Here is a 14,255-nt window from a genome sequence, read left to right as displayed (position 1 = left end):
AGAGTGTGCACAGAGCACGGTGAGCACAGCACCACAGGCTCGCAGGGAGGTGTTCACTGGGGTGTTAAAGAAAGGTGAGTGGAGAGGGATGGAAGGAAGAATAGCAAAATAGAGAGGAAACAGCTTTTCCAGCTGACCCTATGCTGAGGCATTGCTTCCAGAGAGGTCCTGGTGGCTTTGGGAGGCTGAGCTAACCAAACTGGAAAGCAACGCTTCCTTTGTTGTCCCAAAAACTTAATGAAATCCTGCAAATAAAAATATATAAAAAGCCTAACTGCCCCCAAATGGAAAGTTTCTCACATAAAAAGGACAGTCAGATGGTTGGCGGCAGCCGTGGCCCTGCTCCAGTTTTCTTGGACTTTTTAATGCAGTTTCTCTTGCAGCTAGTGCCCTCTCGTGGAAACCTCTCATCTGCTCCATTTTTACTGCTTTTTTTCCCCCCTAAAATTAAATGATTGCACCGCAGAGAGAAGGAGCACGCACAGAGGCTGTGGTTCTCCCCAGGCCCAGCATGGCCAATGGTGCCAGCAACCGGCTCATGCCTTCCCACCCAGCACCAGGAAGGACGATCCCATCGGGATGGAGGATTGTAACCCCATGACATCCCACGAGATGAAGCCTTCCCAAACCAGTGTGCTCCATGGTGGCAATCCAAGATGCTCTGACCCCAACCCCGCTGGTGTTAAGGGAAGGCCTCCCACTGGCACCATCACAAGCTGCCACCCGCTTTGCTCACCCTCCTGCTTCGTCTCCCAAAAAGCAAGAGATAATTGGGAATGAGAGCAAAAGGTGAGGACAAGGTTCCCCTCAGATGACCGAATGTCAAAGCGACGCTGGCACGGAGCTGGGGGCAACAAAGAGCTGGCAGGATCGATGTGGCCGGCTGGGATGGGAGCGGGATGCAAGGTCAGTTGCTGGGAAAAGCAATACCTGAGCCGGCAGAGCAGCAGTGCCATCGCCTGGAAACCTCTGCCAAGATGCTCTCCTCCGGGCAAATCCCAAAGTGGACACAAACACACCTTATTTTTATTTTTCCATAGTCAAGACCTCTCCCAGAGCATGGAGACGCCCCAGCAAAGGGGCCAGGCTTAATGCCAGTCTTCCCTTATGCAAAAGCATCGAGAGACTAAGCAGCCCTATTCTTTCCTTTTTTCAACCTGAAAGTGTGGGGAACACCTCTGGGTTCCACCCACCACACACCATGGGTCAGGCTTGCACAGGGCACCCTAATTTTGCATCAGTGTGGTGCAGCTTTTGAGCACAGCTGGGGGAAATTCTCTTGTAAAGGGCTGGAAGGGTCCCTGGCCAAATATGAAGAATAAATTATTTGGGGGACAGCGTTTGGGGCAGCGCTGGGGATGGAAGTTGGCGGGGGAGCACTGGGGTCAGACTTTGTTCAAGGAATACGGGACTGCAAGTGGTGGTGGAAAGCGAATTCATTGTATTGGAAAGCAAGGCTTTGCAGAAAATGATGCCCCCAGGTTAATTTTACCCTAAAAAATAAGAGTTTCCATCTGTAGCCCTGGTAATTGCAAAAATCTGGTGACAATCCTGCCATTTTCCACTGATTCATGTTGCCTCACCCCAGAGCTGTGCTCCACACTGCAAGTGTGTTCAGATCCCATCCAAGTCATAAATACGGCTCCTGAGCCCAGTTCTGCGGAAAGGTGGGCAGGACTTGGAGGGGGGGTCCCGGTACTATCCTGCAGATGGGACCTTGCTGAGGATGGCATCCAGAGCCACAGAAAGGCCATGGTGGAGGGGTGGTCCTGCCTATAAAATAGCATATATGCTGTTATATGCCATTTTAGCATAGTGTGTGCTGTTTTGGCATATGTGCCATTTTAGAGGAGATAAATGTATACATATAGATACCATAGTATATTGTATATGTAATGTGTGATAAACGATTAGGGTATATATCTTATACATCACGTAATCGGCGATATATACAAATAAAAAATTAAGCCTAAATCTGTTTATTGCACGCAAACATAGGGAAATAATGGGGGAAAAAAAGGCGTAATCTGCCCGTTCCTTAAAAACCCGCGGGTCTGACACATGCGCTGCCCGACGCCCCCCACCCCGCCGCAAGCCTTGGCGCGCCGCGCTCGTAACCCCGCCCCCGGCTCACCCTGGCCACGCCCCCAGGTATTGACCACGCCCCGGTCAGGCCGCTCCGGACGCCCCGCCCCGTAGTCCTCCAGAGCATTAAAAAACCCGGGGCTAGAGCGGCTGGCGTGCCTTAGGCGGCGGGCGGAAGTGTGTATTGCTCGCGACGGAAGGGACGTCGAGGCGCGGCCGCCTCCTGAGGGGAGGCGGTTCTGGCTGGCGGCGGTGACGGGACGCCGTGAGGGGAAGATGCCCGTGGCGGTGATGGCAGAGAACTCTTTCAGCTTCAAGAAGCTCCTGGAGCAGTGCGAGACCCAGGAGCTTGAGGTACCGCGGCGCCGGGGAGGGTGGGGTTAGGGATGCGCGCTACTGGGACGGGCCCGGGGGTGCCGGGGGCCTGGCTGAGGCCCTGTGTGTCCCGGCGAGGCTTCGGGACTCGGTGCCGCTCCGCAGCGCTGGTGGTTGTGGACACAAGCGTTTCTGGCGGTGAGGGTTAGAGACAACGGTAACGTCGGTCTCCGTAAGTGCGGATTTTTTGCCTGAAAGTGCTGTTTTGAGAGTCTAACCTGATCTTGCAAGGAGCGGTACTCGTGGCTCTCCGCCTCCGTCTGTGTTTGTGAGGTTGGTGAGGGTTCAGTGTTTAAACTTGCCGCTTGTGCAAAAGCCCGCCAAAAGCATTTCAGAAACTTGTGACCTGCAGACAGACGAGTGCATTTTAGTATAATGGTTAGGGTCTTTTTTGGGGGGGGAAGTGTGTGTGAGAGAAGTTCATATGTCTCTGTGTGTTTCATATGGTTGAGAAAAAGAAGATATTGAAAAGGGGAGTGGAGTACTGAACCAGGCTTGGAGAATGACTCTTTAGATCAATGGTGCCCTTATGATGGGAACTCGCACTGGAAGCTTCCTCTGTGCTGTTTCAGATTCTATTGCTTGGTGAGTTTTCAAGTTTGACTGTGTGCACTGTTAGTGTACTGGATTCCAGCCTGTGGTAAATCCCAGTGGTGCCATTTTAATGCTAAAAGTTCTTCCTGTATGATATCCATAAACCCTTTCTCATCTTGCAAAGTTTCCAGTGCTTTTCTAAATGTGAATCTCGTGCATCTCACTGTAGCAATTTGGAAGAAGGGAAAAATTTGAATTTTCCTCTTTCCTGCACTCTTTGGTGATTCTGATTTTTAAATCTTGTTACCCTAGCAATTGAAGGGAGAGAGTTGGTCCTGTATGCGATTGCTTGCAACTGTGGAACTTTGGTGTTGACAAACCACGCAGTTTTGCGGTGGAAAATACAATCGTTAAATGGAAGGGTGTGCATCATCAAGCTTCAGTTGATGTTTCTGTGCACTGTTTCTGGGGTGAGCCCAGGTGCCTCTTGTGTTCTCAGCATGGTGCTGCAGCTTCTTGGAATGCCCTAAGTTCTGAGGAACTGGAGGGAGGTTGTGCTGAACATGTGAGCTACCTGCTGCCTCAAGTGATGGGCATGTGAGCATAGAGAAGCAGAAGAGTGCCCTTGTACTGCCGTGTGGGAGAGTTGAGTGTGCTTACCCCTTCCTGCTGGGCAATCCCATCTGAACCTGACTTGTGATGGCTTTGGCTGCCTTTTTGGCCTCTGTGGAGTGCTGGGGGGGGTGGTGTGTGTCAGGGATGGAGCCCAGCAGGCTTTGGGCTTTGCTTCTGTGGCCTTCACAGGAAGTTTAACATATCCTTGTCACTTCCCCGCTGCAGAGCATGTGATGGTGGACCTTGGTGGGTCCCCAGGAGCTGTTGCAAAATGACTGAACTTAGACTGTGCTCTGCTCAAGGTTTCTGTGGAGCCTGTCAACAGTCTCCTGCAGTAAATAGCAACAGATGCACCCCAGGCAAACTGTTCCCAAATGTTTTGATAAAGCTGGTAAGTTATTTGCTGTGCATGTCTGCATCCACATCAAGATTCTTGCGGGCACACTATATCTGCTGACAGCCTTTGTGTTTCAGCTCATGAGTTAAGTAAACTGATTTTTTGCAGGATAGATGCAGCCACAGAGCTTCCTTCAGTAAGACTGTAGATTGTAAATCTAGTTGCTTTGGTGGCAGTTAGCTTTCCCTTCTGTTCCATTAGTCTTCTGGCCAAGAAACTAATGAATTCTTTTTAGTACAGAGACACACCAAAGGTGAACTTGCATAGTTCAAACAGGTGGTATTAATTGACTGGGCTTTGTTTTACTGGGCATGATCCAAGGAATGGTTGCAGAAACTCTTGTATTTTTATGTAGATTATGAGCCCTGGGAACAGGGTAGGAATGGCTGGGGACAATGATACCCGCTTGATGACACAGCTAATCACCTGCTTTTGGCTTAGATGAGTCTATAAATCACATGTCTAATTAAATCAAATAGCTGCATAATTGGCTTCCTGTGAGTGCTTGCTGCACTATCTTTTGATAAATTGCTAAAACCTTATTGGAAATCTTTTCAGCTTTTAAAATATTATAGACTTTCAAAATTTTATAACTTTATTATAATATTTCTTTTTTCTACTTATATGATTTGTGATGTCTGCTGAAGTGTGGCAAGTGTCAGAGCTTAGTTTGGGTTTTTAAGAAGGGCTGTTCAAGTCAGCAAAAAGCTTTACTTTGCTGGAGTGCCCTGAACTGAACTGAAGTTCAGCTCAAAATAAATGAAATTGCGTGCCTAAAAACAGCTGTTTGTGAGGAACTGTAAAGCCAGATGGTTACCACTTTCATGAACATAAGCTAGAACATTAGACTAATGAAAGATGCAACCTTTATTCATGCAGCAAAACAAACTAAGTTTTCTAAGTAAAACTTCTGGCATGTGCAAGTTAACTCTTCATCATAAGATACAACTGCATTGATACAATATAGCAACTCTGACAATTTGTCCCGAGCTATTATGTGATGTGAAAAAAATAATCAGTTGTCTTGGAGTGTTCAGTTTTCATTAAACTTGGCTTCTTGCTGTATTTTGTGAGATATCGCTCTTAAAATATGTAACCAAATTATTTGTACTTGTGTTTTAGGCTCCTGGAGGAATTGCAACACCCCTTGTTTATGGCCAACTTCTAGCTTTATACCTGTTGCATAATGACATGTAAGTGACTTGTCTTAATCTTTAACTGCAGATACTTAATTTGTCCCTATTAGCTTGAGCTGCAGTTGCCAGCATATCAGTAATTGGTTGCGTGACTAACAAAATGCATGTAGGCAGTGCTGTGTTTTTAGAAAAACAGAATTCATGGCATTAAGTCTCTTTTACCCCTTGTTCTGTCAAGAGAATTATTCTCCTTTGTTTGTTCTTGCCCACCCTTTTGAACTGTAGGGAAGCAGATTGGGTTTAGGAAGAAAGTTCCTTAAATAGTGAAAATGGCTTCTTTGGAGTGTTGAATGCTTCAGTATTTTGATTTGTAGCTTTTCAAGGCTGCATTTGTTTTGAGTAAGATTTCATGCTGCTCCTTGTGTTTAAAGTACAGCAGGATAACTCTAAACTGTTGATGTTAAAAGTGAGGGATACTGTTGGCTTGAATGAGCTAAATCTGCATGAGGCAGTAATACTTTGAATTTGGTCTGGTGGATTATTACCATGTCCCTGTGTGAACTTGATTTGCTCTGTTTAGGGTTTTTTTGAGAAATTGCTGATTATTCAGGCAGAATAAATGACACTGCCATGTTTGATTAGTGAGCCAATGTAAGCATTGGTGTGGGGGTTCAAAGATTTGCGTTTTCTTGCATTGTAGATGTATATTCTTTCAGGGCAAGTTCCCTGAAAGTGAATAGGTATTAGGTTTAATGCAGATCTTGGTTCAAATGAATTTGAAGTTTTAGAATTGTGCTGTAATGAAAAGCAGTGAGTCTTTTTCTCTCTTTTGCATTTTAAATATTTCTGAAAATTTGTAGCCATTTCAGTTTGACTTCTGTGCTCTAAAGATCAATGACTAAATATTTCAATGTGTACATTCTGAAGATTTGGACGTGACAAAGCTGGGTTGGAAAGAACATGCACAAAATAGTCCAAATCATTGGTATGCAAAGTGGGGTGTGGGCACATGAAGAAAGTATTTTTGTACTATTAAATAAAATAAAAATATCTGTAAATGGTGTTTATTTCATCCTTTTTAACTTCTATATTTGTATGCTTTATAATGTACATAATGTATTAATACAGTAGTACATTTATATAATTTATAAATACATATGTCTATACTGGGGGTGCATGCTCAAAAATGTTTTCCTGCTAGAGGTGCTTAATCAAAGTTTGGAGACTGTTGATCTAAGTGACTACTGATACTGTGAAAAATTACTGTGTACATGTGTTCATCAAAGATGCAGCTATTCCAAAAATAAAACTGCAAACCTAACTTCTATGAAATGCTGCCTAGGGTGAATAAATGAAAAAGCTTTTCTAAACTGCTGTTAAATAAGGCAGTTAATGAACTATTTCATGTATTATGGTGGTCATGTTGTCTACTTGAGAATAACTTTGTTTTTCTACTTTAGCAGACTTAGAAGGAATATTTTAAAGCACTGAGACTGTGTTAATTATAGCATCCAAACAAACCTTTTGGTGTCTCCTTGTAGCAAATATTTGGTTACTGAGAAGTATTTTTAACTTAATTTTTTTAGGAATAATGCACGATATCTTTGGAAAAGAATCCCTCCTGCTATCAAATCGGTAAGTACTTCATAAAATGCCGTTTGATAGAAAAACAGTTTCATATAAGCTTGCAAATAATGACTTTTTTTCTGCCAAGGATTCTGTTTGGTGGGTAGCCTTGGGCTCAGTTCTGTGCCATGAACTGCTTGCCCAGCAGGTGGCATATTGGTCTTTAAGATTTCCTAGTTGCTCATCCGTTACCTCTTCTCCTTCACAAATAATCTGGTGCAATAGAATTCAGTAAATCTGTAGACTTTTTAGTGGAAAGCCCCATGATAGAGTAGTCGGCTGGAGGAAAGCAATGGATCTGACTCTGGGATGGGGCTGCATTCCACATGAGGGTGCAGAATACCTTGTGCAGTGAAAAGTGACTTCAGGTGAGATGCCTCTTCAAATTCATTAACTTTCTGAAGGCACTTGTTTTGCACTGCATTTGGATCAAAGATGCATTTTGAGGATTTGGCTAAATACAATACCAGAAATGCTTCCAGACTTTACTGTTAGGTTTTTAGTTTGAGATCTTTTTACAAGGAAACAAGTGTTCCATAGTCTTGTATTAAGCAACTTTTCGGTCAAGATGGGACCTGTCAGATGGTTCTGAAACAATTTTCTTTCTCTATCAAGAAAGAAGTACTTACATCAGTAAAGTCAGTAGTCATCTGGACCAAATTTTACTTGCCCTTTCTCTGAAACCTGCTGTACTTGCTGCACAGCAATATTCTGTGAATAATCTGGCTTTTTTGCTGTAACTTGCATTTCATGTGAAGCATCATTCTTGGTGGGGGAAAGTCATTGCATGAATTATTTTTGGGAATGTTGCACCTCAAAACACAGTATTTTCTATGTTTTGTATCTTATGCTAATGGAACCAAGTAATAATTAGTATGAGTCTTAACTTCAGAAACAAATCAGTTCTCTTTACAGTTGAAAATACTACTTTATTGCCCAGTTTGCTGTTTAGGTGCTGTTCTGACAGGATGTTCTGGAGTCTAGTTGACCAAATGACAATGTGTAACACAGTAAAAGTAGCCCTTAAAACCAGTAGTAGGAGAGTAGTTTTGGTGAGAATGGCACCATATTAAGTGTGACCTATTGTCAAGGTTGCAAGACTTCTGAGTTGAAAATTGCCTTCACTGTGCAAACAGCCTCTGCACTTTGTAAAGCCTCTACTGAAGAGACAAGCATCTCTCTAAGCAAAAAATAAGCTGTGCCTGTCTTGAGTGTGGATTATTCTCCATGATTGTTTTAGCTGGTGTGTCAGCCTGGATTGGTGTAACTGACATGTGAGCAGACTTTGCTTATGTGGGTGATAAAGTTTTGGCAGAGGATGGATCAGGGAGCTTGCAGTGATACCTGCTAGAACAAGATTTCCCAGTGTTTGTATGTTCATCTTTACAGGTGTTGTGATACACTCTTGCAATGGGAAAGGGAGGGGAGTGGAAGAGGGTTTATACAGTATGGTCGCTGTAGAGAATACACTGTTCTGGATTAACTCTTTGGGGTGTTTTTGTCACAACAGGCAAATGCAGAACTTGGTGCAGTTTGGTCAGTAGGACAAAGAATCTGGCAGAGAGACTTTCCAGGAATCTATACAACAATCAGTGCACATCAGTGGTCTGAGACTATTCAACCAATCATGGAAGCGCTTAGAGGTACAAACTGAACTCCTGTAGATAGCATGGAATTATATGTTGCCTTAAATTATTTCTGTGTGCTCAAACACAAATAGACAAGTAGACAAATGACTACTTATTATGAAAATTCAGAATTGGTCAGGAAGGTTGTTGCCAAGTTTTTGTAGGTTTTACTTAAAGGATTTTAGGTATCAGGTGTAAATAAAAAGCTCACTACAAAAACTTGTAAAAACAAACTAAACTGTTTTTATTAGGATTGGAACTTCATATACCATATGTTTTGTTCTGTAATAGCAAAATAGACCATTAGTTATCCAGTTTTATCAGACTTTTAACCAGTAATCTAGGGAACTTGGCCTGGCATTTCAGAACCTTGTGACACTTAAGAAAAGGCTTTTCTGTTTAAATGTGGCTTCACACAAATGTTTTATAGACTTTGTAACATGCAAAGTCTTGCTACTAGAGGGCAATACAGACTGCTAAAAAGCCTTCCAAGGTATTTTGCAATAACAAATTCCCTGTAGCTTTAGAAACAACTGATTTTTTTTAGATGCCTCGGTATCAAAGCAGATGTGGTGAAAAAGGCATGAATAGTTTAACTGTTTTTTTCTTCTTTTTTTTTCTGATTCTGAGCTACTTGACACACAAGCTTATTGCAAATGGAGAATGCCATCAGAAGCAGAGTTCCCTAAACTGGTTTACATACTGGTGGTAGTATGCAAGATGCTGCAAACTGCATTTGGCAGTTAAATGTGGTCTCTGAGGGGTTTTGACCTGGTATAGAGCAAGCTGTTTCTCTGGCTGCTGACTGTGGTACTTCAGTGAATCGTGGGAAGGGAGGGGGAACTTTTAAGTGCTAGCTTTAAGGGTGGTGGTGCTTTTCCAAATGTGTTAGAATTGGGAAAAATGTCTTGCCTCTCCTAGTTATGGAGATTAGTCTACTGTCTGCTTACAGTGTTTATCTCTTCTTAGATGCAACTAGGAGACGAGCCTTTGGACTGGTTTCACAGGCATATACCTCAATAGTTGCAGATGATTTTGCAGCCTTTGTCGGGCTTCCTGTAGAAGAAGCTGTGAAAGGTACTTTGCATTTATTCAGTGAATAGTTTTTCTACAGATGGTTGAGATCAGAGAGCTGTAAGTGATGGTAAATAAAAACGTGTATGCAAATTTGGAGACTGCCCCATCACTTCTCTTTATAATAGTGAAGAGAGGAAAATCTCCTGGTTCTGGATAAGTGTGTGGTTTTTTTTATTATTTGCCACTAGTTACCATTGGTTATCCTCCCATTCCATATGTGAAAATGACAAAGCAATTCAATGGTGAGGGAAGAGTGAAGGCAGTGGATTCATCTAGTTCCGTGTGCTATTACTTTCATGATGTTATTTGTTGAACTACATGCCTAAGTATTAACATTTTTATAAGAAATATGTCTTGGAGTTATGGCATACAGGCAGTGAACTGAGGTACTTTCTTTTTTTTACTGGCCTTGATGTGCATCTTTATTTTGCATTTCTAGCAGTCATTTAAGATGTTTGTTCTTACAAATGTAAAAATGCCTTTTCAGGTGTATTAGAACAGGGCTGGCAAGCAGACTTTTCAACTCGTATGGTAATGCCTAAAAAGCCAGGTAGGTGGAGCTGTTATTTCATTACACATCGAGTTTAGCATTTTCTAGTAATTAGGTGTTAGTTTTTAATTAAAATTTTGCACAATATTCTTAGATATTTTTATGGGGGCTTATGCCACTTATAAGCATTGAATGTTTATAAAATGTAGGAAGTACAAAGTAGCGGGTTTGGTTTGGGGTTCCAAGTAGTTTGGATTAAACTACATCCTCAAATTAACTTTTTTAAACAAAAGCAGACAGGATATGCTGTGATTTCTCGTGTCCTCCTCTGCTGCTGGCTCTGACTCAGTGGAACATAAGTTGGATGACCTCAAACGACCTGTCTTAATCTAAGAAAGATGAGTAAAAAATATACCATTTTGAACCTGAGAAATTTTTTTCAGGAGAAGTAGAATTTTTTGGGCAGGGATCTAGTGCATCTCTCTGTTCTGAGGAGCTCCAGTTGTTAGTATACTTTCCTTTGCTTTTTAAAATTTGACTGGATCTTTTCTTCACTGTCATGGTGTTGATAACAGAATATCTGTTCCTGCAAAGCTCAGTCTGTAGAAGTACTTGGCTTTTTTTGTTGAAGCTGTATCTGTGGCTGGCTGAGGCAAAAATAAAAGTTAAGCTATGAAGGCAGGATAAAATGACTGCTCTTAAACTGCAGAGTGCAGCTCTGGAAGAAGGAGCCAAATTACAGCATATCTAAAAGGGCAACATCTATTAGACTAAGAAAATATACTGTTTGTATGGGCAGAATTCTTAGGTGTTCAGAGCCCAGAACGTTATAATAAACATATGCCAGGCAAGGTGTTGAAATTTATCCCTTGGGGCACATAACCAACCAGAGCTCTGAGCTTTTGTATGTGATCAGTTTTTTATGAACTGGTTGCAAAATACATAGTGCTTACAAGTACTGGGAACTAGTTGCATGTGGTTCTTTTCCAAAAGTGAGTGCAAGAACTATTGAGGCAAAAGAAAGAGGCAGGAGGTTGTAATCTATTTTGAAGCTGCATGTCTAACCAGCTAAGCCTTGGGTATTCTGCTTTTTAGCTATGAAGTAAAACATGATAAATGAACAGGTTTAACTTTAATTACCTTTTCATCTAGTTTTGACTTGCTGTATAGAACTGTTTAAAATCGGTCCGCTGGACTAACTTCTATGTGTTTTTCTTCAGGTGTGCTGGAAGCTTCCTTTAACAGATTTATTCCTTCATCAGGTACTCTCTCTTTATATGTAATCTACTTGCATATAGCTAAACTTGTGTGATTAATATAAACACAATTTCACCAGCACCACAAAATGGGAATTGAGTCCTAGAGAAGTGAGTGTCATCATTCCCCCCTCAAAAAAACCCACCCCAATCAGGTGCTATGTAAATGTATTTCTCCTTCTGTCTTCTCTTCCCTCACATTTTAAGGAGTGCCTGAGATTCCCACTTCCATAGCTGAAGTAGGGAGCAGATTCTGAAGCAGGGGTGGACAGCCCTTGCAAAACAAAACTATTTTGGCTAAAACTTCTGACTTGGAGGCAACTGCTTCACAAAGCAACTCTGAATAGGTTTCATTGCTTTTGTGTGATGTGGGATTTCTGAAGTCTTCCCTGTAGAAGAAAGCAATGCTCTGGTTTTCCTCAGAGCTCAACTATAGATTGAGGTGTAATGTGTTATGTCATGCCGATTCTCAAAACGCTGTTGTGTCTATTGTTCACAAGATAGTGATAGCAGATCTGAATTGGTGGCTTGCTGTGTCTTAACAGTTGCCAAAAGTCTTAAATTTACAAGTTTAATTCCAAGGCAATTTCAAGAGCTGGGGTCTTGCTTTTTGAAAACGTTCTTTTGATTGTCAGCCTCCTCTATCACATACTGCAGCCCTAAGCAGGATGTTTACTTTGACTATATCCTGAATGCTAGTCTGTTAACTCTTCAGGAAGAGTAAATGCAAAGTTTCCTGCTGTTTTTTTATTTCTATTTTTAATTCCTAACTTATCTCCCTGGCTTTAGTCACTTGTCTTCCAACCTATTGTTAAACTGTAATCTTAGGTTAACTAGCATTTATATAAGGATTTGCATGTGCACTGCATTCCACTGCAACTCATGCAGTACTGCTGTGTTTTGTTAGTCGGATAACCCAGTAGATTTGATATCTTCACTATGGCAACTTGTAAGGAAAGGAGCAACTTTAGAGCTCTAGGAGTGTTTTTGTCAAGTGGAAGTACTCTTAGTCTTCGTTATTCAGACTCCAGTATATGCAAAAAAAAATTCTGGATACTGCTGACAACTGAAACTTATTACAGCATCTTTGCTGTTAGTAACTCTTGGACTACTTAGTGTTGCAGATAACAGAAAAGTAATGTCAGCTTAAAGCTGCATAGGCAGGAGATACAGTTAAGATATGCCCTCATAAGACTGTTTAAGTCTGATGCATTTAATTTTTTCCTTACTGTTGTGATGGATAGTAATGTGGATGGATTTGCTTTCTTAATTTCATTAATGATGCATTTTTTTTATCGTTGTAGAACCTGCTCCAGTTCCACCAATTCCAAATGAACAGCAGTTGGCCAGATTGACTGACTATGTGGCTTTCCTTGAAAATTGATTACCCTGCTCCTGTATTCAGAACAACTTGGGAATCCTGTGTACTGACAGTTTTAGAAATCTAAGATCATTTTATTTCTTATCTGTTAAATGTTGCAGCGTCCCCTACTCAAATGTGTGAAGTATACAGTGTACGTTAGCCCAATTTGTGCTTTGCCAAAGCCACGCTAGCAATTGAAACAATCCTTTAACTCTTGTCATATTTATTCAGTAGGTACACAGCAGTATTACATAGTAAGGTTTTTTTTATTGACTCATAGAGAGAGGCAGAACTTTTTTCAGGTATATTAGAAACAGAGAAGAAAATGAGTAATGAAGCAGGTTAACTGTGTCAAGGGATTTATGCTAGTAGGTTATGTGCTTCTATAGTGAGTACTGCAGTGCTTATCACAGATCAATTGCATGTTGAACTGAAGTACAAAGAGTGGAAGACTGCCCATCCCATATCTGCAGAGAGGAAATATTTTGAAATGGTAACTTAAAGAAGAAAACAATTTACAGTAACTCTTTTGCAAGTATATTTGTGGCATATTTATAGTTGATCTTTTTTCTTGTTGGTATTTCTAGATTGTTAAATCTTGTTTTGATAAGAAATTTCGCATCAGGCATATTTTTACAGCAGAGTAATAGGAGTTGTTTAAGAAAGGCAAATCTTCACTTTGAAGAGGAATTTTTACTTTTGGAAGATTTTATCTGAGTGATGTAGGACACTGGGTGTTTTGCTGGGTAACCATACACCTTCTTGAGGCCTGTCATGTCTTGGTTCTTTTCAGTACACTGGGCCAGGATCTACAAGAAACAACAACTCATACCTGTCTACACTTTCTGGATTACCTCTGCGGTTATCGGAGACGAATTTAAAAATTAGAGTAGGTGTCCCTGAGTAGAGACCAACTGGGATGGGGATGATACGTTATGCTGCAATATCAGTTTGAGGAATATATTTTCTATATCAGAGCACTGCTGTGTTAATCTTTGAGTTGATAGTGGACTTTAGAAGCAGAAAGATGACTTGTATTCCCAGGCTTCTTATTTGTATTATGCTGGTAAAAAGGCTATGGGAAAATAGTGGTGCTTTAAAGGGCAGTGCATGCCTTTATTTGCTTCTCCCCCCTTGTCAACATCATATTCAGTGGTTTCATCAAAGATGGCAAGTGTGCCATATGTTGTGATTGTTTTTTCCAGTGTGCACTACCTACTGTACATTCTCTTGCTGGGGATGTGTTAGCAGGGAGGAATTATAAACTGTGCACTGCTGCTTTGAGAGCTCCCTTTATATGTAAACACTTATGCAAAATGATTATTTGAAACCCACCTGAGACTTGTATTTCTAAATTTATCTCCAGTGAAATTAAAGAACATGTTTACAGTGACCATGTGTGCTTGATTTTTTTTAATTTTCCTTAGACTACAGTTGTTCTGGCTTGGCTAGTTTTTAATGAATTCTTACTGGTCTCATTTGGATAGGGCTAGTTAAAGATTAGTGCAATACATTATGCCTAGACAGGTGTTTTGAACAGCTTTGTGTGCAGCAATTGTATGGGTTTTTATTAAAAAAACAACACTGGTACCCTTCAGATGCCTTTTATAATATTCAAAGGTGTAAAGTACTTAAAGAGCTAAGTGAAAATTTCCTTTTTTGTGTGTATTGTG

General features: G+C 41.3%; 1 protein-coding gene across 1 annotated transcript; it reads left to right on the top strand.

Annotated features, from left to right (window-relative positions):
* The first annotated feature begins 2,257 nt into the window (after positions 1-2,257).
* Positions 2,258-13,975, top strand: COPS8 (COP9 signalosome subunit 8). The gene is made up of 8 exons (XM_069782129.1): positions 2,258-2,439; positions 5,129-5,199; positions 6,729-6,777; positions 8,279-8,411; positions 9,366-9,473; positions 9,961-10,023; positions 11,184-11,225; positions 12,524-13,975. The coding sequence occupies exons 1-8, from the start codon at positions 2,362-2,364 to the stop codon at positions 12,601-12,603; spliced, it is 624 nt and encodes a 207-aa protein (XP_069638230.1). The 5' UTR covers positions 2,258-2,361; the 3' UTR covers positions 12,604-13,975.
* The last annotated feature ends 280 nt before the right edge of the window (positions 13,976-14,255 follow it).

This window comes from Haliaeetus albicilla, chromosome 4 (assembly GCF_947461875.1).
Source record: "Haliaeetus albicilla chromosome 4, bHalAlb1.1, whole genome shotgun sequence".
In the NCBI taxonomy this organism is placed as follows: Eukaryota; Metazoa; Chordata; class Aves; order Accipitriformes; family Accipitridae; genus Haliaeetus; species Haliaeetus albicilla.
The sequence above is the reverse complement of the archived record's forward strand: the minus strand, read 5'-3'. Positions and strand labels throughout refer to the sequence as shown.

What these genes read in the sequence shown, in the direction of transcription:
- COPS8 (XM_069782129.1), top strand. Translation starts at nt 2,362, where the DNA reads ATGCCCGTGGCGGTGATGGCAGAGAACTCTTTCAGCTTCAAGAAGCTC. An exon ending in AATCATGGAAGCGCTTAGAG is followed by an intron (nt 8,412 to 9,365) that starts GTACAAACTGAA and finishes ATCTCTTCTTAG; the next exon opens with ATGCAACTAGGAGACGAGCC. An exon ending in TGTAGAAGAAGCTGTGAAAG is followed by an intron (nt 9,474 to 9,960) that starts GTACTTTGCATT and finishes ATGCCTTTTCAG; the next exon opens with GTGTATTAGAACAGGGCTGG.